The 25,725-nt window shown below is 35.6% G+C and overlaps 3 protein-coding genes across 4 annotated transcripts in view; 2 read left to right on the forward strand and 1 right to left on the reverse strand.

Annotated features, from left to right (window-relative positions):
- Positions 1–745: 745 nt before the first annotated feature.
- Positions 746–9,224, forward strand: slc22a15 (solute carrier family 22 member 15). Of its 2 annotated transcripts, none has more exons than XM_058748326.1 (12): positions 746–953; positions 1,916–2,059; positions 2,218–2,350; positions 3,124–3,288; positions 3,374–3,503; positions 5,716–5,937; positions 6,064–6,204; positions 6,295–6,377; positions 7,156–7,264; positions 7,514–7,586; positions 7,824–7,982; positions 8,520–9,224. In XM_058748326.1, the coding sequence occupies exons 1-12, from the start codon at positions 870–872 to the stop codon at positions 8,574–8,576; spliced, it is 1,500 nt and encodes a 499-aa protein (XP_058604309.1). In that variant the 5' UTR covers positions 746–869; the 3' UTR covers positions 8,577–9,224. The 2 variants fall into 2 exon arrangements, with proteins under 2 accessions (XP_058604309.1, XP_058604310.1); XM_058748327.1 differs by lacking the exon at positions 8,520–9,224 and adding an exon at positions 8,167–8,348.
- A 7,111-nt stretch (positions 9,225–16,335) lies between these two features.
- Positions 16,336–18,024, forward strand: LOC131523611 (uncharacterized). Its single transcript, XM_058750122.1, has 4 exons — positions 16,336–16,736; positions 16,818–16,914; positions 17,026–17,203; positions 17,392–18,024. Exons 1-4 carry the CDS (start codon positions 16,470–16,472, stop codon positions 17,606–17,608), a joined length of 759 nt encoding a protein of 252 aa, XP_058606105.1. The 5' UTR covers positions 16,336–16,469; the 3' UTR covers positions 17,609–18,024.
- Positions 18,025–24,842: 6,818 nt separating this feature from the next.
- The window catches only part of LOC131523205 (cytochrome P450 26B1), a 7,153-nt gene continuing 6,270 nt past the window's right edge, over positions 24,843–25,725 (reverse strand). The window contains 1 exon segment of the mRNA XM_058749346.1: positions 24,843–25,725. This exon segment is cut by the window's right edge and continues 406 nt beyond it. The gene's annotated coding sequence lies outside the window, so the exon portion shown is untranslated.

Consider the following 25,725-nt stretch of genomic DNA (forward strand, 5'->3'; position numbering starts at 1 on the left):
CATTGGTGCTCTTTGTAGATGTATGTTTTCCTCAAATTTAAAAGACAAGGTTCTTATTACAAGAAAATCATGTTTGCGGATTGCTACGTTTAATAAAGAATTTAAAACGTAAGAATTGTTGTAACCTTATTTTAGCAAACTTTACATACTGTGTAAGAGAAATGCACCATTCAAAGATTTAAAAATCAGGTGTTTAATCTGAGAAGGCCAAGTAGAAAAACAATATTAAATATTGATTATTTTACATTTAAACATTTAGCAGATGCTTTTATCCTACTCGACTTGTTGCAAATGTTGTTTTAAATGTTTTATTCTTTACATTTACGATTTTTGAGGGTTGATTCTTGTTGTCCCTGAATTTGTGAATTTTGATTTGCTTGCACTAAAATTGGCCTATCTGAACTTAAATGCAAATGTGTACTTTGTTTCTCCGAGTGTGTATATCTGAAACTTTCTACTACTGCTGTCTGAATAATTTACACTTGAATGATGACATCGATTATAATAATGACATTGATGGTCTTTAATAACCATTGATTTGAAAATGCAAAGAACAAAAATATGAGAACACTTTTAAGACCCTTAATTTTTAGTCTAAATTAGTACAATTAAAAACAATGTGGTCACTAAAGACGCTCGTTTCAATTCTTTTTTTCCTGAAGTCCAATCATAACAGCGGTCTGTACCACGTGTTTGAATAACACAATCTCGTCCAATCAGGGCCGCTCTTTACCACGTGGTTTCATTCCACGTCTGCGAAAGGAAACCAGGTTACAGCGGAACATCTGAAACCTCAGTTGTTCTCAAAGCCCTTATTAAAAATGTAAATATACACACAATGGTATGCAGTCGGATGATTTGACCCTGGAATGGATTTAGAGGAGGCTTACCAGGTGGTTGGAGAATTCGGTAGACACCAGAAGCGGATGATCACCATCCTTGTTCTCCTACAGGTAACAAATGAGAGATGCAAATCCATAAATACTGGACAGACATGTGTTTGTGTAGTTAAATCCCTTTATATTTCTGATCACACAACCCACTAGCAAAATTTATATTTGGTGGACCAACCCTATATTTGCATCTTATCTTCAGGCGATGGGATGTCTTTGCTCTAATTCGACCTAGTTTTAGTGAATCATTTACTTGTGTTTACTTATGTTATTAGTTTTGGGTTTCCATTTTAAGACCCTGGAACCTGATGAGGTCTCATCCAGCAATGATATTACTTTGTTGGCTCTGAAAACTGGAAATGTTTGTATGTCAGTAATATTTTGGATTCATTTTCAGAGTTGTATCTCCTGCTTCTTTGAATTCCCTTTTAGACTTTCATTTCAAAAAAGTAGTAAGTCATACATATTTAGAAATATGATAGGATGGAACTATTAGAACCTACTTAATCCCAAACAGGTTTGTGTGATGTAGCTTAAATATTGTGTTTATGGAACGATGCATATTTAACACAAAGTTATTCAAAAAAACAACAACAATTACGAAATTAACCAAAATCTGTCTAATGTTGCTTTGTCTTATAGCAGGTGAATATGGAAATGATGTTATAAATTATTTTGTGGTGGGAAGGGAATAGGGATACAGTTAAAATTATAAAAGAAGTCTGTATTTTCTAAATTATCATTTTCTACTGTATTGTTAGGTAGGATATAAATAGTTTCATTCCTAAGATGCACTTTATATTTCTGTTTTTCTTTTAATATATTTGAAATAACCTACATGAGTTGTGGCCATAATGCAAAATAAAGAGAAAATTAGATCAAATGAACATTCTAGTGATCATCTCTATATCAGAGTTTTTATTTGAATTGATTTGAACTCAGAATAGATATTGTTAATTTACTGTTAGGAAACTAGATCATTAAAAGCTGAATAAACTGAAATATTTGTCTTGTTTTTACAGATTTACATGGCATGTCAGTCCATGCTCATAATTTTAGTGGGTGCTGTGCCAGAATATCACATAGAAACTGTTACTGGAGATCCAGATGATGATATAACACAAAGTGTGAAATTCACAGAGGACATCAACTCAATCGTGACCGAGGTAAGAGACTGTCATCAATTTAGCACATTAAACTAATTTGTCTTAAACTTTGCTCATCCTTTCAAATGCAAATTACACCTATACTTGATATCAAATGAGGACAGCAGGTATATGCATAAATATTTGAACTGTGTGATATTCTGGTCTGGTCTTTTCAGTGGTACCTGATTAAGCATGACGCCTACAAAGTAAACTTGGCTGGGTCTCTGTTCTTTGCGGGTGTGCTGATTGGAAATGTCCTGTTTGGACCACTCTCCGATAAGATTGGCAGGAAGCCAGTTTTCCTTACTGGTAAGATGGAGTTGAACTGGTTTCTGTTCTTTATAATAGTCTATAATAAAACCCTAATTCTGCAGTTTGGGTAAATGTTTGATTGTAGAATGTCAGCCTTATAGTAAGTGTTCATTTGAAGTAATGTAGGACTAAAATTGGAAAATGTTTCAATTGATAATATGTTTTATAAGGAGGGATTACATCATTGTAATATTTGCATACTGCTTTGTGTTTTTTTTTTTTTTGGTCACACTTTATATTAGGTGGCCTTAACGACTATGTACTTAAATAAATAAAAAATAAGTACAATGTACTTATTGTGTTCATATTGTATTGCAAAACACTATTGCTGCTATTGAGGTGGGATACGGGTAAGGTTAGGGACAGGTTTGGTGGTTTGGGTAAGTTTAAGGGTGGGTTAATGTGTAAAGGATGGGTCAACAGTGTAATTATAAATGTAATTACAGATGTAACTACATATAGGTATTTTGAAAAATATAAGTACAATGTAAAAACATGTATGTACACAATAAGTGCATTGTACCAAATAATTAATTTAAATGTAAGTACATAGTAGTTAAGGCCACCTAATATAAAGTGGGACCTTTTTTTTTTTTTTGCATCTGTTTAATCATCTATAACTGCTTTAAATGTGATTTTCATGCACAACCAACTGAAAACCAAAAGCAAAGAAACCAACAAACAAACAAACATAAGGCCTAAACTTTCCTAAAACAACAGTTGAGTGTGTTGTTGTTCTGGTGACCTGTATTAAAACTGTTCTCTCTCAGGTCTGTTTTTTGAGGTCTTGTTTGGGTACGGAACAGCGTTAGCACCCAGTTATGAGGCATTTGCTGTGTCTCGGCTGCTGGTGGGAATGATGAACGGAGGAATGGCATTGGTCTGCTTTGTTCTTACTCAGGAATATGTGGGAAAGTCTTACTGGGCTATGACAGGTACACATGAATTAGGATTAAAATCAGTTTTGTTGTTTATTTTCACAGTAGTCATGTAAAGCTAATGTGATTGTCTGTGTTTCAGGGACCTTGACTAATATGACCTTTGCAGTGGGCATCGCTCTTTTTGCTGTGTTGGGTTATTATGTTCAGCCGTGGCGGAGCCTAGCAACTGCAGCCAACTGTCCTGGACTTTTGCTCTTCCTGCTCTGCGTGTAAGTGAGCGGTGCGGTCAAATAGCTACCTCCTGTTAAACTAACGGTGCTTTCCAAAGCTGCACTTGGTGTTGCTTTTAGGACACTTTAAGCATTTGTAAAAGTATATCTTGAACAAAAACAAAGTTTAGAATAATTTTTTTGTGTGTTCTGTTGAAGGAAGTGCAAAAAAATGATACACACTACTGTTCAAAAGTTTGTGGTTAATATTTTTAAAGGTTTGGAAGAAGTAAATTAAGACAATTGAAATAACTTTTTTCTGTTATACAGTATCTCACAGAAGTGAGTACACCCCTCACATTTTTGTAAATATTTTATTATATCTTTTCAAGTGACAACACTGAAGAAATGACACTTTGCTACAATGTAAAGTAGTGAGTGTACAGCTTGTATAACAGTGTAAATTTGCTGTCCCCTCAAAATAACTCAACACACAGCCATTAATGTCTAAACCGCTGGCCACAAAAGTGAGTACACCCCTAAGTGAAAATGTCAAATTGGGCCCAATTAGCCATTTTCTCTCCCCGGTGTAACGTGACTCGTTAGTGTTACAAGGTCTCAGGTGTGAATGGGGAGCAGGTGTGTTAAATTTGGTGTTATCGCTCTCAATCTCTCATACTGGTCACTGGAAGTTCAACATGGCACCTCATGGCAAGGAACTCTCTGAGGATCTGAAAAAAAGAATTGTTGCTCTACATAAAGATGGCGTAGGCATTGTCATGTGGCTGCCGTCGCATCATCCAGGTGGATGCTGCACACCGGTGGTGGTTGAGGAGAGACCCCCTATATGATTGTAAAGCGCTTTGGGTGTATAGCAATACACAATAAAGCGCTATATAAATGCTTCATTCATTCATTCATTCATTCACTTTGGGGCCAATTTGGACATTTTCACTTAGGGGTGTACTCACTTTTGTGGCCAGAGGTTTAGACATTAATGGCTGTGTGTTGAGTTATTTTGAGGGGACAGCAAATTTATACTGTTATACAAGCTGTACACTCACTACTTTACATTGTAGCAAAGAGTCATTTCTTCAGTGTTGTCACATGAAAAGATAATAAAATATTTACAAAAATGTGAGGGGTGTACTCACTTCTGTGAGATACTGTATATGTGATCCTGGAGCACAAAACCAGTCATAAGTAGCACAGGTATATTTTGTAGCAATAGCCAAAAATACATTGTATGGGTCAAAATTATCGATTTTTCTTTTATGCCAAAAATCATTACACCTGTAAAAAAAAAAAAAGTTGAGCCAACTTAAAATGTTAAGGCACCCAGCTTCAGCAGATTTTTGAGTTTTCTCAACTTGTCGTTTTAAGTTTATACAACAAAAATTTGAGAATCTCCCACAAAAATAAGTTGAGCAAACTCAAAAATCTGCTGAAGCTGGTAAAAAAAAATTTCGCTCAACTTTTTTTTTTTTTTTTTACAGTGTAGGGTATAAATAAAGATCATGTTCCATGAAGGTATTTTGTAAACTTCCTACCATAAATATATCAAAAGTTAATTTCTGATTGGTAATATGCTTTGCCAATGACTTAATTTGGACAACTTTAAAGGCGATTTTCTCAATATTTAGATTAGATTTTTTGCACCCTCAGATTTCAGATTTTCAAATAGTTGTATCTCAGCCAAATATTGTCATATCCTAACAAACCATACATCAGTGGAAATCTTATTTATCCAGCTTTCAGATATATTGTATAAATCTCAATTTTAAAAAAATTTACCCTTATGACTGGTTTTATGGTCCAGGGTCTCACACACACACACACACACATATATAAATAATTAACTGGTTCTACCCTGTTCTTGTGATAAAATTCGTCTAAATTAACTAAATACTACATTTACATTTTACATTTTGCTCTCATAATAAATACATAAAAACATGTTATATAAATATCATTGTCAGAAGTTAATTGCTAGCTTAATAGTCACAGAGCAAATACGTAGGCAAAGCAAGTTTAAGTCTGACTTGCATGATTTTCTGATTTCATTCCTCTTCTTCCCATTCTTTTCTGTGCTTTTTCTTATATTCCATGTGAATAAATGAGGCAAAAAGCTCCAGGAAAAATATTAAGCCTGTATCAAAAACATTCTCAGAAAATATTGTCATATCATATTGGAATCTTATCTAAAATGTCATAATGTCTCTTGAACATGAGAAATGAGAATATGTCTGCCTAATTTCCATGACTGTGGCAGGACTTTGCCAGAATCTCCACGCTGGCTTTATTCTCGGGGTCAGACAGAGAAGGCTGAAGACATCCTGAAGGATTTTGCTGTGAGGAACGGGAAAGGCAGAATTTCAGTGAAGCTCCGGCGGACCGTCAGCACCAGCGCTCCGGGTGCATCCAGCCCTGGGGTTTGCCAGCTGGTCACACATCCCATACTGCGCCGGAGGACTGTGGTGCTCATGTATGTGTGGTGAGTATTTTATAGGAGTCTGTAATGTTTTCCAAAAGCTATATCTTGATTTCACTCTTACAGTATTATGCCAAAGATCTGTGCATTTTAATGTACTCATTCTGTGCGTGTATGTGTATAATGCAGGTATGCGTGTAGCCTTGTGTATTATGGGTTGACCCTCAGTGCCAGTGAAGATAAAGGTAATCGTTACCGTAGTGTTGCCATGTATGGTCTGGTGGAACTCCCTGCATACCCTCTCTGCATGTACTTCATTAACAAACAGTGGTAAACGCACTCACACGATCACATCCACACGCTGCAGTATCAGACTCTCTCACATTATTAGCTTACTGTGTTTGTTTGTTTTTCTTTTAGGGCAGGCCGGAGGAAGTCAATGGCCAATTTTCTTGCATTTGCAGGTGTATCCTGTCTGCTCACAATGTTCGTACCTGTATCAGGTGATCATCTTTCCAAATAAATTAGGCTTTGATGCCACTTTTTTTTGTTATTTATGCAATTAATTGTTTCAGGAATGCTCTACGATACATTTGGGGACCACACACACACACACAATTGGTCAAAAGTAAAATAATTAACATTTAAAAATGTTTTTGAAAGAAGTGTCTGATGCTGCATTTATTTGATCAGTAAAATACAGTAAAAACAATGTAAAATAACTTTTTTTTTTTTTTTTTACTTATTAAATTATAAAATGTAATTTATTCCTGTGATGGCAAAGCTGAATTTTCCAGTCTTCAATGTCACATGACCCTTCAGAAATCATTCTAATACGCTGATTTGGTGCTCAATTATTATATAAATCGACACAAATTATTACTAATAATGATTTTTATTATTAATATTATTATTGTGGAAGCCATGACACATTTATTTTAGGATTCTTTGATAAATTAAAAAGTTTAAAAGAACATAATGTATTCGAAATAATAAAAATATTTTGTAATAATATACATAAATGTCTTAACTGTCACTTTTGAATTTAGTGTCATTGCTGAATAAAGATATTAATTTTAATAAATTAAATTAAAGATATTAACTTACCTACTCCAGACTTAGAATGGTATTATATCAAGGTTTCCACAAAAAAAACTTTTTAATTTATTAAATAAAAAAATAATAATTTCAACTTTTGACCAGTAGTGCTAATATTCTCTGTAAGCGTACATCATGCATTTCTAATTTGGTTGTCTAAAGCCTGTTGTTTGCTTTCCTCAGGGTCCTTATTAAATGCCACGTCACTGGCTCTAGTGGGAAAACTGATGGTCAGTGCTGCATTTAATATTGCGTATGTGTATACGTCAGAGCTCTACCCAACCATGATCAGGTACAGCCAACACTTTTGCTGCATGTGAAATGTGGCATATCTTTTGTGCTTTAGATCTTTTACAATTGTCATTTTAAGTAAAAATGTTTATTAAAACGTGTTAAATTGTATGTCCTTACAGAATAAGATTCTGTGCTTGTGCAAACAGCGCCCTCTAGTGTATGCTATTATATAATCAATGTACAACCCAAAAGTCCCTCACTGCATGTGCTGGGTGAATTCTAATGTAAGCGTGTTTGTGTGTGTTAGGAATGCAGGGCTGGGTGTGTGTTCCATGTCCTGTAGAGTTGGGGGAATTCTGGCACCGTTTGTGCCGAGTATGGTGAGTAGCTATAAGCTGTCTGACTTAAGAAATGCCATTTTTCCCTCCTAAATAATATTTTCTTGTGTAATTAACAATTATTAATGTATTAGATGTTATTAATATAATTTGTAAAAATTCTATAAAATCAATGAATATTATAAATATATGTTATCATCTTTATTATTATTATTATTATTATTATTATTATTATTATTATTATATTGATTGTGTACTGATTTATTGGTAATTGTCCAGAAATCATTGCACACCTCCATGCCATTTATGGTGTTCTGTTTGAGTGGGATTTCCGCGGGCTGCCTGGGGCTTCTTCTGCCGGAGACACTTAATAAACCTGCTGCTGAAACACTTGATGAACTGTCCAGCCCCACCTACCAGCGAATCTTACAGCCGCAGGTAAACATGAGCATGACAGAATTGGAATTTCATAAGATTATTAAACTGTCTAATTACATAACTTCCTGGAATACTTAATTCAGGCTGGTTGATCATGGAATTCTGCCACCTAATATTTTTGTATAGTTTCATGTCTCTTATATAACAGTCTTCTTACATTTACATTTACTATTGTGTTTGGCAGATGTTTTATCCAAAGTGATTTATATTGAATACATATTTCATCGAACCCGTGACTTTGACTTTGGTTGCACCATGCTCAGCTGTTTGCGATTACAGGAATACATAATTATTGTAATTATTATAATAAATGTATTGTAAATAAAATTATAAGAAAAACTGCTGTATAAATAAATTCAGCTGAAATCAGTGTTTCATGTGTCATAAGTTAGATGTGAAATAAACAGTCAAGAGGTTATCACACACAAAAAAAAAAAAAAAATTACCAACAAATTTTGAGATTTTTTTTGTTAATGCTGCTGTACAAGAATCCCAGTGAGACATTTTCTTCATAATGCATTGTTGTGTGTTTTATAGGTTCACCTTTTGGAAGAAAAACATTTAATTGACCACAACGGGGCTGATAGTGACTGAGACAAAGACCTTGAAAACATTTTATTATGCCTGTTTACATACATTCTTAGACCATGGTCAGAATGTCGTGCCATACACTGACTCACTGAAAGACTAAAGGTGCCTTCCAGGAAGAAATCTGTCTGCTCAAAGGATCAATTCAACAGATTTAACAGTCAGGACTAATTTAAAATTATGGAAAAGGGACCAGATTCTCATTCGTAAACTCTTTTATCATAATGTCTCACAATTATGACAACTAATTTCATGTGTTTACTGCCATTTATGAACAAATGTTTTGCTCTGTTGTTTTTAATGTTATTGTTTTGTGAGCTGTGACATTTCATTCACCAGAGTGTATATATTAGCATTCAATTAATAATCAATAATGGTTAACTAAATCTTCAAAATCATTTAAGGATATTTGCGATGCTTTAAATTTGTCACAATTAATTAATTGCCCAACTAGGTTGAATTCAAAACACATGGATAAGTCTACATTACTTGACGTTATACTTACAAATTCTCCATATAAGTATTTTTCTGTTGGAATATTTAGTAATGATGTTAGTGATCATTGTACAGTTGCCTGTGTCAGAAATTGTAAACTACCTAAATATAAGTCTAAGTTTATTTTTAGGAGAAATTATAAACATTTTAGTGAGCAAGCATTTTTACATGATCTGTATAATAGTGAAGTTGATTATGTGTGTGATATGGCTGATGTTGATTTGGCATGGAATTATTTTAAGACAAATTTTTTAGCTCTAATTAATAAGCATGCACCTCTAAGACGATTTAGAGTTCGTGGTAAAGACAATCCATGGTTCAATGCATCCGTTTCTTCTTCTATCAGAGAAAGAAATATCGCTTGGTCCAAGGCTAAAAGAACTAATAGTGCTAGTGATTGGGAACAATTTAGAGTACTAAGGAATAAATGTACTAAAATGATTAAAAATGCGAAAAGTGAGTATTATCTTAGTATGATAAATAAAAATTTTAAAGATCCTAGTAAATTTTGGAAGCTGATAAAATCATCAACTGGGTCTATGTTGGCCCCAGCAGCTCCTGATTTACTAAGGGTAAATAATGAAGAAATTAAGGATAAATATAATATAGTAGAAGCTTTTAATACACACTTTACTTATATAAGTTCTATTATTTCATCTGGTATTTCTGTAGATGTAGATGGTAAGGATGATATGACCATCTCTTCAAGTTGTATAAGAAATGTTTTTAATTTTCTACCTATTTCCCCGTCTCAGGTTCATAAAGCCTTGATAAGTCTTGATTGTAAAAAGTCTGCTGGCCCTGATGAAATAGAGCCTTACTTTTTAAAAATATCTGCAGACTTAATAGCGAGACCTATTGCTTCTATTTTTAATTTAAGTTTAAGTAGTGGTTTGATACCAAATTCTTGGAAGTCAGCAATTATTTGGCCATTACTGAAGGGTGGAGATTCTACTGTATTGGATAATTATCGGCCTATTTCAAGATTGTCTGTCACAGCTAAGGTGTTTGAATCTATGGTAAATGAACAGTTAAAGTACTATTTGTCAGCTAATAATATTTTATGTCAAACTCAATCAGGTTTTAGACAAGGACATAGTACTGTAACTGCTACAATGTCAGTTACTAATGACATCATAACTGCATTGGACAATAAAAAATCATGTGCTGCACTTTTTATTGATTTATCAAAAGCATTTGATTCTGTGAATCATGCTCTTTTGTTGCAAAGGCTTAAATGTGTAGGTTTTAGTGATATAGTGTTGAAGTGGTTTTCTAATTATTTGACTGGAAGGACTCAATGTGTGTCCATAGATAATTCTGTTTCTACTCCTTTAATAGTGAAGACAGGTGTTCCTCAAGGATCAATTTTGGGGCCGATTTTATTCTCTATCTATATAAATGAACTTGGTAAAGGAATTGAGCCAGCAAATGTACATTTTTATGCAGATGACACTATTCTCTACACTATGGCTCCATCTTTAAAAGTGGCAATGGACTCTTTACAGAATGTTTTTAATTCATTTCAGACTTCTCTTGGTAACTTAAAATTAGTGTTAAATGCAAAAAAAACTAAATACATGATTTTTACACGGTCCAGATTACCATTAAATGATTTTATGATTCAAACTTTAAATGGTACACAGATTGAAAGGGTTGTATCCTACAAATATCTTGGTATCTGGCTCGATGATAAGCTGACTTTCAGTTCTCATATAGATAGTCTTTTAAAGAAATCGAGACCAACGCTAGGTTTTTATTTTCGTTTAAAAAAATGTTTCTCCTTTGTTGCTCGAAAACGTTTAGTAGAAAGTACTCTTTTATCAGTATTGGACTATGGTGATATAATTTATATGCATGCATCTCTGAATGTTTTGAAGAAATTGGATGTAGTTTATCATGCTGCTTTACGATTTGTCACTGGTACAAGTGTCCGTACACATCACTGTAATTTATATGAAATGACAAATTGGACTTCCTTGTGCTTAAGGAGAAAAAAACATATGTTGATCTTTATTTTTAAAGCTTTAGTGGGTAAATTACCACAGTATATATCTAGTTTGTTGACATACTGCACAACTAGTTATAATACCAGATCAACAGATAAACTTTTACTTAAGATGCCGATTTTTCATACAGAGATGGGTCGTTCTGCTTTTTCTAATTATGCTCCGTGTGTGTGGAATGAGCTTCAAGGTAAATTGCATATGGAATCTGTACCATCTATTGCTACATTTAAAAATATTTTAAAGTCTGTTTATATAGAACAGTGTACATGTTTTAATAACTGACGAGGATTTGCATTATTCTTTAGAAAATTGTGTTTTATGTTTGTTCATTGTGTGGTGATGTCTATCTCTTTGTAAATTTATCCTTTGCTGCCTATCTTGACCAGGACTCCCTGGTAGAAGAGATATTGTATCTCAATGGGACTTTCCTGGTTAAATAAATAAATTAAAAAAAATAAATAAATAAAAATAATAATAATGGCTGCAAATTTCAGTGATACTGAATCTTAGTTATAGGTGTTTTAAAGAAATGGTTCACTCAAATTTATTTTTTCATTTATTTACTATTTCAAATCTTTACTGACAATATTTTTCTATCATACTCATATGCTCGTATTTTTTTTCTGTGCAACACACAAGTAGTTCTGTCATTGGACACTAGATGTGAAATTCTATAAATATCAGTGAATAAATTAGATTTGGGATTCATACGTTTATTCATGCTTTTCATTCATTTGCCTTTGGTCTTACACTGAAAAAAATATATATATCAGCATGTTGGTTTGAATCAATATGGGGGTGAATAATAGCAGAAATTTAATTTTGGGGTGAACTGTTTTAAGAGACCCTTTTTTTTTTTTACCATTATTGATTGTTATTTTTCTCCAAAGGGAGAGGTGAAGTGTTAAACACACATATATATTTGTGTATATTTCTGTACAGTGCTAAACATGCATTTGTGTTTATCTTGAGAGTTAAGGGAAAAGCTTTTAAATAAATGTATCTTGTATATTGCGCATGAACAGTTATGCCGTTTGGCACCGGTAGATGGCACTGTGTTGAAGGCCACCTCCCCTGAACTGAAGTAACCTTTGACCTGTTCCAGTCCTCGTGCTAATGATGTCATCGTTGACGCAGGTGAGCAGTGCTCAGGTAAACCACAGGATTCAGGAGCTGGGAGTTTCAAAGAAGCCGGCACAAAACATTCAACCACAAACCTGTTTTTTTTTGGTTTCCGTCTCTCTTTCCTTGCTGTAATCGCAGCCTGTGGCGCTGCATGTAGCTGACGGAACAGGTTGAGAGAGAGCAGGCATTAACTATAATAACTGTTTTCATTCTGTAAGTCTTCCTCCAAGGTCTGGCGGGCGTTATATCACCCTGCACAAGGAGATAAACAGCAGGTACAGAAGGTGTGGTCTCTTGAGTGCATCATCCGTGTTCAACTTATAATAAAAACAAATTATTTTGTCTGTTATGTTTGTAATATTGCAATTCATCTGCGAAATTTAAACTAAGAAGTGTTAACAAAATAAAGCATCAAAGTAAGTCTTTAACTTTTTTTCTCCATGAATGTGTATTATTTCCAATAGTCTATTCTCTTCATTTCATAGCTTTTCTCTTGGTTGCGCTGCTTCCAGTAGTGTATGTTTATATTAGAGCTTTTATCCAATCATATTTCAGCAATAGTGTTGCCAGGGTCAAAGAAATCTGCCTAAAGCCTTCAGAATCAACAGTGCAGGCGTCTGTAGCTTAAAATCAATGGCAATGAAACCGTTGTTTTAACCAATCAGATTTCGAGTTAGCCACCTAGCAGGCTTAGGATAGCGTCAGCATTTTCCCGTCCTTTGATTGGATGCTCAGAGAGGTACTAGTCAAAGCTAGTAAATCATTTTTGTTTTCACAGTATTATTGTTTCTCAGGTTTCTTACCTTATATGCTGTGTACAGCGTGTTATTGTATATTTTCAGTGCATTCTGAGAAATATTCGCCTTCTGTAAGTCTAAATACTAAAGTACTAAGTGACCGCGAAAAACAACCACACACCTCCTCTGCAACGGCGCTGTGAAAGACTCTTGAAGATGAAAAACTACTAGAATATGGTAGGTTATGTTTCATTTTTGACTTTATTGCTTTATGCGTTGTATTCTGGTGTTATTTGCAAGATATAAAGGCAGGTTTAAGTTCCCGTGTCGAGCTGTACTGGACTGCAGAGGCAGGCCGGTGTTCTGTCGATTTGTGCTAACCTTACCCTGTCAGATTTTGCTACGTTACCTCCCATTAAAACAGTAGGTAGTACAATTCGACAACGAAAAATGCTACCTGTTAAATTATGATTTATTAATGTCTACACCTACCACAACCCTAAACCTACCCTTACAGTAATAGAAATACAGTAATTATGTTTTATATTCGCGGTTGTGGCTAGAAGGGATACAGCTACCGGAAACCAACAATAAATATTTTTTTCTACTTATTAGATTTTTTAATTAATGTCTACACCTACCCCAACCCTAAACGTGCCCATACAGTAATGCAGATACATTAAATATTGTTGTTCAGCATGAGAAAAAAGACGCAATATTGATTTGCGTGAAGATGAGAGTCACAGGGGTACGTTAAAACACGTGTATACGCTTTTCTTCATCGTCTTGTATGAATTTTTTTAATGTTACTTGCTCGCTTTCCCAGTAAAGCTGTGCTAACTAGTATTTTCCTCCCGCAGAGCGGCGGGGAGACTCGTGAAGACGAGAAGCAGTAGTTAAATTGTTAGGTCAACTTTAAAACACATGTAATCGCCTTATTTGTTTTATACAAATGTTATCTGTAAGGTATAAATGCGTTTGAGTTAATAAATGTCTGTAAGAACATCTGGTGGACTCTATTTGTTTCATTTTGTCAGGTTAATGCCTCAGCTAGAGATGATGCGTTGCGCAGGTGCGGCAACTTGTTGAATTGTGTTAATTGGGTTTCTAGCTTAGTAATAGCATTCATTCTCGCTACATAAAATACCTGTCTGTGATGCAGTGCCCAGTTACACTGCATTTCTGTGTAATATTTATGGTTTCTATAGCCTGGGCATCATTATGATGGTATTAAAGGGCAACTAAACCCTAAAACAACTTTTTTGAGTTAATGATCTGTTAAGACCATGTCTTTATTAGTGCTGTGCATTGATTCGAGTAAATGTTTTAACATTTGGTTATAAAATGTTTATAAAGTGTTTTAATTCTACAATTAGTCGTGGCCAAAAGTTTTGAGAATGACATAAATATTAGTTTTCACAAAGTTTGCTGCTAAACTGCTTTTAGATATTTGTTTCAGTTGTTTCTGTGATGTACTGAAATATAATTACAAGCACTTCATACGTTTCAAAGGCTTTTATCGACAATTACATGACATTTATACAAAGAGTCAGTATTTGCAGTGTTGGCCGTTCTTATTCAGGACCTCTGCAATTCAACTGGGCATGCTCTCAATCAACTTCTGGGCCAAATCCTGACTGATAGCAACCCATTCTTTCATAATCACTTCTTGGAGTTTGTCAGAATTAGTGGGTTTTTGTTTGTCCACCCTCCTCTTGAGGATTGACCACAAATTCTCAATGGGATTAAGGTCTGGGGAATTTCCTGGCCATGGACCAAAAATTTTGATGTTTTGTTCCCCGAGCCACTTAGTTATCACTTTTGCCTTCTGGCAAGGTGCTCCTTCATGTTGGAAAAGGCATTGTTCATCATTAAACTGTTCTTGGATGGTTGGGAGAAGTTGCTCTTGGAGAATGTTTTTGTGTCATTCTCAAAACTTTTGTCTTCTAAAGTTGATTCAGCTGTGGGATCGAGGCACCTGCAGTGCAGAGCTTGCTCAGGAATGGCAGCAGGCAGGTGTGAGTGCATCTGCGTGCACAGTGAGGTGAGGACTTTTGGATGATGGCCTGGTGTCAAGAAGGGCAGCAAAGAAGCCACTTCTCTCCAGGAAAAACATCAGGGACAGATTGATCTTCTGCAGAAAGTATCGTGAATGGACTGCTGAGGACTGGGGCAAAGTCATATTCTCTGATGAAGCCCCTTTCCGATTGTTTGGGGCATCTGGAAAAAGGCTTGTCAGGAGAAGAAAAGGTGAGCGCTACCATCAGTCCTGTGTCATGCCAACAGTAAAGCATCCTGAGACCATTCATGTGTGGGGTTGCTTCTCATCCAAGGGAGTGGGCTCACTCACAATTCTGCCCAAAAACACAGCCATGAATAAAGAATGGTACCAAAACACCCTCCAACAGCATTTACATTTACGCATTTAGCAGACGCTTTTATCCAAAGCGACTTACATTGCATTCAAGTTACAGTTTTAACATTTTATCAGCTCTTGCTTTCCCTGGGAATCGAACCCATGATCTCGGCGTTGCTAGCGCCATGCTCTACTATTTGAGCTACAGGAAAGCAACTTCTTCCAACAATCCAACAACAGTTTGGTGAAGAACAATGCATTTTCCAGCACGATGGAGCACTGTGCCATAAGGCAAAAGTGATAACTAAGTGGCTCGGGGACCAGAACGTTGAAATTTTGGGTCCATGGCCTGGAAACTCCCCAGATCTTAATCCCATTGAGAACTTGTGGTCAATCCTCAAGAGGCGGGTGGACAAACAAAAACCCACTAATTCTGACAAACTCCAAGAAGTGATTATGAAAGAATGGGTTGCTATCAGTCAGGATTTGGCCCAGAAGTTGATTGAGAGCATGCCCAGTCGAATTGCAGAGGTCCTGAATAAGAACGGCCAACACTGCAAATACTGACTCTTTGTATAAATGTCATGTAATTGTCGATAAAAGCCTTTGAAACGTATGAAGTGCTTGTAATTATATTTCAGTACATCACAGAAACAACTGAAACAAATATCTAAAAGCAGTTTAGCAGCAAACTTTGTGAAAACTAATATTTATGTCATTCTCAAAACTTTTGGCCACGACTGTATAGGTAAAAACGTCCGAGTGCTGCCCTCTTCAGGTTGAACGGTGGCTACTGCAGTTGAATTTTCCTATTGGACGTTGCAAACCCCTGTGACGTATGATGGCACTTACTAACCACGCCCCTGCACGAGCTCACCACGCCCTTGGCATAGGCTCAGCCCCCGGCGTAAAAACATCTTGTTCCCTCAAAACCACTGTAGCCAGTCAGGAGTATTGAAAACGATCAGGATAGCGTATATTAGCATCTAGTTAGCATAGCCATTTATATAGTTATTTAGATTATTTCAGGTAGCCTAGTTAGTTAATTAGCATACAGTTGTCAGTGTAGTATTATTAGAAGCATAGTTAGTAGCATAGTATTGCATCAATTAGGATAGCATTAAGTTAGCATAGATTTTTAGCATTAGGTTTATCTGTATTTAGTACAGTGGTTAGGATGGTACGTAGGTGTAGTGTTGCTGGTTGCAACAGCACTGCTGGACTGCACAGCTTCCCAGCAGACTTGAAAATTAGGTGCCAGTGGTTGCATGCACTTGGCCTGGAAGACCTTGAGTTCCCACCTAGAGCTGGAGTGTGTAACCTGCATTTTACGGCGGATTGCTTCTCCAACACAATCGAGATGGAAATGGGCTTCTCCAAACAGCTCGCGCTGAAAAGTGACGCAGTTCCAAACGCTACTCCACCACCGCTGTGGCGTCTTCAGGTGAGTGAGCATATATTTTTAATCACAATTTATGTTCCTTCCTATTAAGCTAAAGTTAATTAACACTTTTTTGTTTTTTAGCCTAAGATGACCAGAGAAATTGGGTGCCAGACTGAACCAGTCAGCTCCAGATCTGCAGGTGTGCAGGCTAACGTGAAGCCCATCAGGAGAAGCAAAGGTGATTTTGAATACTATGGAGCTTTTGTATGTCTCATGTAGTCAGGGTGATATAATTTTGTTTTGTACTTTCGCTGCTTATTGATTACAAATCTGTTATTAATTTGCGCAGCCACCCAGGCCAGATTGCATAACAGGAATGTGTCGTGTGACACAGGCACACTGATGGAGCCTTTCACAGAGTGTCCCGGGACAGCCTCTACACCATTGAAGAGGAAAAGATGTGAGGTGTCCACTGATGACTCCAGCTGCCATAAAGATGGAAGTGAGAGCACCATGAACTGTACAAGGTAATGCGTTTAGTCTCGTTAGGTTTTTCAGTTATATTTGACTGTTCTAATTTAGCTACTACTTGTTTTTAAATACTTTTGATTGTTTGTCATGAAGTTGTTTCATTCTGATACATACACATTACATAACCAAATTATAAATATTTATGCTTTTATTAATTTTTTTTACTTTTTTTATTTTTACATAGCGTCTCCAATGAAGTATTACCCCACAAAGTGACTAAGTACATTGTTTATGAAGATAAACTGCTGGAGCTTTTTAGAAGATGCCCTGTCTGCACCCGGAGTTGTGTTGTATCACAAACAACCATTGGGACACTTCTCCGTGTCAAACAGCACTGTGCTCACTGCGAGTACTCCAGTGATTGGTATATTAATTCATGTAGGATGCCATTGAAGGCCTAGGTGTAAAATGCACGGACCACCACTTTTTTATATATATATATATATATATATATATACACACTTATTTTCATATATAAAAACAACATCTTTTTTTTATTTGAGTGATGTTATCAAGCCCTCTTTTTAAATACCACTTTTTTATTTATGTATGTAATGGAAGCCTATAAGCCAGGGATAATGTCACTTTCCTGCTTTCAGCTCATTATCACGTTCAGAAAGCACAACAACTGTCACACACCTGTACAGAAAAGTAGTTCAGGTTCAATATCAGGTCAGTATCGTTGTCTGTGTTCATATGTGGGTGTGGGAAGAGAGTGTTCGAGAGGTGAGCCATCAACACAGGTATGAAGCCTGAGGAGGAAGCCAGATTTCTGGAAAATCATAGAACAATATGACCTAAGACTGAACTCGTAAGATTATCGCTGTAGGCCATACTGTACCGGTTCTGTCTGTATAAATAAGCAAAAGAACCTGTGAAAATAATGTCTTCAGAATAAAGAATGAAAATAACAGTAATAAACAGGTAGTACTGGGCTTACTTATCCAAGCTGAAATGTTTTTGTTTTTTTATTGTATTTTAGTATATGTATGTTTTATATTTAGGGGTGGCACGGTACACAGATGTCAACAGTGCGACACATAACAGCCTAAATATGCTGAGTTTCAGTTCATTTTTGTGACACAGAAAGGAAACTCAAATGGCAGAAAGCTACATCCTGTTTTCTTTTTTGTTTTCATTGTGTGTACACAAAAGCAGACCTTTATACAGTGAGGCATTATTAATAAGACAATAAGCGTTTAAAGTTGATTCTGCTGGTATAAGGAAACAGTTGAAGTGATCGCGCCGTAGCGCGCACACACAAAAAAACACATCAGTTCCAGCATTCCTAACTTGACAGCGCAGTTGGTACTTTATCAAAATTACAGTGAACCAAACATCAGCGCGCCCTCCTCTGTGTCACCGCTGGAACGCGACTGAAGTACAAAGCCTATCATTTACATAATAAATAATAGTTTCGCATTCAGATATGGTACATCGCAAATATGGAAATATTATGGAATATTTGGATTCCTGCCGAATGAGAGAGGTAGGATACACGAGCATAAAGCTCCATTTCGCAAACAGTTGAGTGCGCAAACCTTTAAAGTATACTCCGTTGTCAGTGAGAGATGCGTTCAGAATCAGCACATGGTTACTGTCTAGTGGCTTTGTTTTCAAGTAACCGAGATGTCCGTGCCGTGACGGTTCGGTGCAAATACATGTATCGTGTCACCCCTAATAAAAGAAAAATAAATAAATATATAAATATATATATATATATATATATATATATATATATATATATATATATACACACACACACACACACACATTACATTTACGTTTTGTCATTTAGCAGACACTTTTATCCAAAGCGACTTACAAATGAGGACAATGGAAGCAATCAAAACCAATGAATCAATATGTAATCAATAATTATATATATATATATATATATATATATATATATATTATAAATGCAAAAATGTGTAAACATTTAACCATAAAATGTATATATTTGCTCGTTCTATCATTCTGTCTGTATAAATATAAATAAATGATAAAAATATTTAAAAAAAATTTTAAATGTGTAAATTTTTAAATATTTTTCATATATAACCATAACTATCTATCTATCTCTGTCTGTCTATCTATCAATCTGTTCTGTCTATAAATTAGTAAAAGAGCCTTATGAAAATAATACCTTGAAAATAAATGATAAAACAAACAGAAATAAACATGTTCTTTTATATCTAAACACATTTTATTTTTAATAAGCAATCAAATATTGCTTTTTATTATTATGTTATCTTACATGTATTTCAAGACATAAAAACAATAAACAGAAAGTTAATATATACATTATGTAAATACAAATTAATTGTACATATTGAAAAGTTACAACAACAATAAAAATCTCAGAATGTACTTCAAGTAAATAATAAAATAATTAAGATTAGATATTTCCAACACTAATCCTGGATGGCCGCTTTCCTGCCTGATTGATCTCTAACCCTAATTAACACCTGAACCTGCAATCAATGCCGCCAAGGTCACTAGAACCTTCCACACAGGTGTGCTGGAGACGGTTAGAGCTAAACTCTACAAGAAAGTGCCTCTCCAGGAGGACTGTAAAGGGATTCAATGGGCAAAAAAGGTTGGGAACCCCAGTTTATATGATCCATAATGTGCATTTTGCTTTCATGCAGCATTTTTTTTCCCCCATAAAAGTAGTGATGATTCATATGTTGAATGCTTAGATGGAAATGAAGGAATTAATTCAGAATATCATTTAGTCAAACATGCAGACACAAACACATGTAACATAAGGTAAATGCATGAAGTTAGCCAAGCTAGTCTGAATGGCATTTGAAAAGCTTCTTTATTATTACGTGACAGTATCACTACTAACCATCAGGTCTGTTGACAGATTTGTGAACTGACATGCCACTGTACTGTACTTGTAATCCCATTCGATTTTAGCTCTAAAAAGTGCATTTACCCATGAAACTCCACCAAGTCCTCCTCGAATTTTTGTAGACACTCAGTCGAGCTGAACCTATTCATTCATAAGCATTTTTGCTGCATCAAAAGCTTATGCAGATGTGCTGACAGTGGGTGTAGCATTATCAGTGCGCTGATTCTCCTTTATTAAAGCATGTCAATCACTCTGTTATTGAACCCTGAAAACCTACCCAACTTCTGTATCTGTGTCTGACGAATGACTTTAGAAATGCAGCTCTGCCATTTGCTGTGATTCACCCAAAGGCTGTGGGAAGAATTTCTGTATAACTTAAATTCAGTCATCTCGGGTCAACAGCAAGTCCCGTCACAGTTAGTTGGATATTTTCCCTCATATTTTCCTCATGGATGAATATTCCCCTTAAGGAAAGTACAGTAGACAATGACGTGCACCTGAGGTGAGGATGATTATGTTCCAGAGAACAACAGGAAATAAAGTGATCTATTAGCTGTCATATCTGAAGTTGCAGTAAGCTGTAGGAGTCAAGTCGAGGTGATATCCTCATTCTTACGAAGGCTGAATTGTCACCAGACACCGTTCACTGTAATGGGACGCTTAGAGAGTTCAGAGTCACATTCCTGACACTTCACTCTTAAAAATAAAGGTGCTTCAAAAGGTTCTTCACAGCGATGCCATAGAAGAACCATTTTTGGTTCCACAAAGAACCATTTAGTCAAAGGTTCTTTAAAGAACCATCTCTTTCTTACCTTTTTATAATCTGAAGAACCTTCTTTCGCCACAAAGAACCTTTTGTGAAACAGAAGGGTTCTTCAGATGTTAAAGGTTCTTTATGGAACCATTTAGACAAAAAGGTTCTTCTATGGCATCCTTTATTTTTAAGTGTGTTCCACTGAACTTGCCAAATATTTGAAGTTGACGCCTGATGTGACAAGACCATCTTGAGGGTTATAAAATATTATAACCCTCAAATAAATATTATCTATCGCTTTTTATTTTTAAATGTATATTTTTTTTAAATATATAGGCCTACAGTATTACATCTATCTATCTATCTATCTATCTATCTATCTATCTATCTATCTATCTATCTATCTATCTATCTATCTATCTATCTATCTATCTATCTATCTATCTATCTATCTATCTATCTGTCTATCTATCTATCTGTCTATCTATCTATCTATCTATCCAGGGCTCGCAAAATCAGTAAAGTATCCAAAAAACCAGTCAGTATCTGGTGTGACCACCATTTGCCTCACGCAGTGCAACACATCTCTTTCACATAGAGTTGATCAGGTTGTTGATTGTGGCCTGTGGAATGTTGGTCCACTCTTCATTGGCTGTGCGAAGTTGCTGGATATTGGCAGGAACTTGAACATGCTGTCGTATACGCCGATCCAGAGCATTCCAAACATGCTCAATGAGTGACATGTCCGGTGAGTATGCTGGCAATGCAAGAACTGGGATGTTTTCAGCTTCCAGGAATTGTGTACAGATCCTTGCAACATGGGGCCGTGCATTATCATGCTGCAACATGAGGTGATGGTCGTGGATGAATGACACAAAAATGGGCCTCAGGATCTCGTCATGGTATCTCTGTGCATTCAAAATGCCATCAATAAAATGCACCTGTGTTCTTTGTCCATAACATACGCCTGCCCATACCATAACCCCACCGCCACCATGGGCCACTCGATCCACAATGTTGACATCAGCAAACCGCTCAGCCACACGATGCCATACACATTGTCTGCCATCTGCCCTGTACAGTGAAAACCGGGATTCATCCGTGAAGAGAACACCTCTCCAAAGTGCCAGATTCCATCGAATGTGAGCATTTGCCCACTCAAGTCGGTTACGACGACGAACTGCAGTCAGGTCGAGACCCCGATGAGAACGACGAGCATGCAGATGAGCTTCTCTCTGTCTGTCTATTTATCTATCTTGCTGTTTTTACTGTATTTTTGATAAATACATAAAGCATTATCTACCTACCTGCCTATCTATCTGTCTGTCTGCCTGCCTGCCTGCCTGTCGTATTGTTTCAATGTCTATTTTTATAAATACATACAGTACTATTTATCTATCTATCTATCTATCTATCTATCTATCTATCTATCTATCTATCTATCTATCTATCTATCTATCTATCTATATGTGCCTTCTCTGTCTCTGTCTGTCTGTCTGTCTGTCTGTCTGTCTGTCTGTCTGTCTGTCTGTCTATCTATCTATCTATCTATCTATCTATCTATCTACCTACCTACCTACCTACCTTATTGTTTTACTGTCTATTTTTATAAATACATACAGTATTATCTATCTATCTGTGCGTCATTCTGTCTGTCTGTCTGTCTATCTATCTTATTGTTTTTACTGTATTTTTGATAAATACATACAGTATTATCTATCTATCTGTGCATCATTCTGTCTGTCTGTCTATCTATCTTATTGTTTTTACTGTATTTTTGATAAATACATACAGTATTATCTATCTATCTGTGCGTCATTCTCTCTCTGTCTGTCTGTCTATCTATCTTATTGTTTCTACTGTATTTTTGATAAATACATACAGTATTATCTATCTATCTATCTATCTATCTATCTATCTATCTATCTATCTATCTATCTATCTATCTATCTATCTATCTATCTATCTATCTATCTGTCTTTCTGTCGTATTGTTTCAATGTCTAGTTTTATAAATACAGTATTATCTATCTATATCTATCTATCTGTGCATCATTCACTCTGTCTGTCTGTCTGTCTGTCTATCTATCTTATTGTTTTTACTGTCTATTTTTGATAAATACATACAGTATTATCTATCTATCTAATCTTATTGTTTTAATGTCTATTTTTATAAATACAGTATTATCTGTCTGTCTGTCTATCTATCTTAATTTATGATTTATAAATATTTATAAAAGTATCATGCTGTTTGTCTACCTGTCTAGTTGATTTATTTATAAAAAAATAAAATAATAATATATATACACTGAACGATGAAGGATGTGCAGCTGAGAAATGTCTATATAAATATGTGTGCACTCACCTTTGCCCTTGTTTTCTGAACTCTGACTACAGAGGGGTGGTGTGAGTACGTGTAGCTGAGGTGTGTGTGTGTGTGTTTGGGTCAGGAAGTATTTGTGCTGTGGGGTAATTACAGTGTAGACACCAGCTGCTGCTTCTGCATTCCAACACACACTGATGCTGCCAACAGAGGTCATGACACATCACACACAGCTTCCACCATGACTGATCCCCAACAAACACTTCACATCTTACCTGTAGCTGCTGACATTCATGCTTCAATGGGTTTATTTAGCTCAAAGATTATTTAGAATATTGATTTTGACATCTAAACTCTTCACCAGCCCATATTTAGATTAGGTGAGTTAGGATGGCTGATGGTAACCTTAGTAGTGTGTTTAAGTCATTGGCACTTACAAATCATGCTGTTTATCCCGCTGGCAGTCGGATGATTGAAGGTGTGACATTATGTATACACACATACACAAAAAGTAATCCGGTTCAGAAGTTCAACTGAACTATGATCCTGCCTCAAGGGCACGATGGAACAATAAAGAGAGACATAGGATAATACCGCATGGATTTCAATGGAAATTTGATTGTTAGATCAAACAAGCTGAAAGGAAAAGAAAGATGACTGTTAACATCGACTTCATCAGCAGAGCTAAAACAAATTTTGTGTTGCTCATTTATTTTAATTTGTACATATTTGTATATCACAATAGAGTCATGAGTCACATGATTCCATTAGGATTTCATGACAATTTTCCCTCTTTGTTTCTTCCTAACTATAACCTTTCTCTCTCACCACTCACATCCTCTTCAATATCTCTTCCACCCTTGACACAAGCACACTGTATGCTCTCCATCTGGTATGTCTGTGTGCCCTTCGGCTGCTAGTCTTAAGGGTGTGTGTCAGTCCATGACAGATTCTTTTGTCAGTTTTATGTCCATACATGTGTGAAAGCTGCTTCCTCTTTTGTGTAGTGACCTGTTTTTATTGATAAGTACGGTGGCAGAGAGAGCTCAACGCGCTGCAAGTAAAAAAAAAGAAAAACCTGCAAATTAAGAAAACAACTTCATCAATTTGACAACACACGCGCTGCAAATGCTCACAACACAACCAAATAAAGAAATGCGCTGCCAATAAAATTCTTTATTTGGTTGTGTTGTGAGCATTTGCAGCGCGTTTATTTATTTGTTTGCATTGTGAGCATTTGCACCACCTGCTGTAAAACTGATGAAGATGTTGCATGTCTACTGCTGGTTGATTCAGGCACACCTCTGCTTTATCTAAACACTATGGTCTTGTCCTACGTGTTCTTGAGTAGTTTTGTGGTAAACATAACATCTTAATGCTTGTTGAGACAAAAGGAAACTGTCTTTTACTAAGTAGAAATTGCAGTAACGTAGCCAAATTTGTTTTATAAAGCCTGTTTGTTTTATATGAGGCTTCTCTATGAGGCTTCTCTTTACTGTCACATTTGATCAATTAATGTATCCTTGCTGAAAATAAGTATTCTTTTTTTTTTTTTCATATTTTACTGACCTCAAACTTTTGAATGGGAGTGTAAATTATCTTATGTTAAATGTTTACATATTTATGTATGTAACATACTGACCCCAAACATAATGTTCACGCTCAACAAAGTGCAAATAAACACATCAAATCTCTTTATTGAACAGAGACATCTTAAACACTATAACAGAGCTCCAAATACACATTTCAAAATAGATACCATAAAAGATATAAAATTAACATGAGCACTATTCAACAAGACAAACACATGAGCACAGGAACTACAAGAAGTATTACACAAGTATTGAACATATACAACATGTATACACATATACTCCTAATTTGGAGAAAAAGTGCTGCTTGTTTTCTCCTTCCCTGTATTTAAACTGATCCCCCAGTTCACAGCGCAAGGGTCATTTTTCACAGCTTACATTCATGATAAAGACAAATAACTATGCATTAGTCATCTATTTACATGGTTTAAAGCAATATGTGACTTCTGTAAGTACTAGATCCGCAAGGACAGCATGTATAGTTAACTAGTCATTTTAGTAGTACAGTGGCCTAGAAATTAGAAAGTGGCATAATATTATTTTTTATTTAGTGAGCTATCCTATTCACTTGAGAAAAAATATAAATAGAGCTTATTTGTGTTCCTACTTCATTTCATAAAACAAAAACAGGTTTTGTTTATATATCACATACAAGGTTTAGATAAATGAATTTAAATGCATTTATATTTTTATATTTTTTTTAAGATTTTTTTTTTTTTAGATTTCCTCATGCACCTCACAATGGCTTGGCTATTCAAACCTAACAGACTTTTACACAGGTTTAAGTAACTTTTTCATGCATTCTAGTGGATATTTACCCTTTCCACAAGTTCACTAAAAACAAGAGTTCAAGACTTTGCATTATCTAATGAATGGGTCAGGTTCATCATTTCATCCATTTCCAGACGGTTTGCTTTATATAAACATTATAAAGGAAACTGCATATGATTCCCAAAAGCAGTTTGACATCTATGCATTGGCGTTCTATAT

The sequence above is a fragment of the Onychostoma macrolepis genome, chromosome 17, assembly GCF_012432095.1.
Source record: "Onychostoma macrolepis isolate SWU-2019 chromosome 17, ASM1243209v1, whole genome shotgun sequence".
Taxonomy (NCBI): Eukaryota; Metazoa; Chordata; class Actinopteri; order Cypriniformes; family Cyprinidae; genus Onychostoma; species Onychostoma macrolepis.

Excerpts from the sequence above, each read along its gene's own strand:
- LOC131523611 (XM_058750122.1), top strand. The coding sequence starts at position 16,470 with ATGGTACGTAGGTGTAGTGTTGCTGGTTGCAACAGCACTGCTGGACTG. Across the intron at positions 16,737-16,817 it reads CACCGCTGTGGCGTCTTCAG|CCTAAGATGACCAGAGAAAT; the intron begins GTGAGTGAGCAT and ends TTTGTTTTTTAG. Across the intron at positions 17,204-17,391 it reads AGCACCATGAACTGTACAAG|CGTCTCCAATGAAGTATTAC; the intron begins GTAATGCGTTTA and ends ATTTTTACATAG.
- slc22a15 (XM_058748326.1), top strand. The coding sequence starts at position 870 with ATGGATTTAGAGGAGGCTTACCAGGTGGTTGGAGAATTCGGTAGACAC. Across the intron at positions 6,378-7,155 it reads AATGTTCGTACCTGTATCAG|GGTCCTTATTAAATGCCACG; the intron begins GTGATCATCTTT and ends TGCTTTCCTCAG. Across the intron at positions 7,265-7,513 it reads CTCTACCCAACCATGATCAG|GAATGCAGGGCTGGGTGTGT; the intron begins GTACAGCCAACA and ends TGTGTGTGTTAG.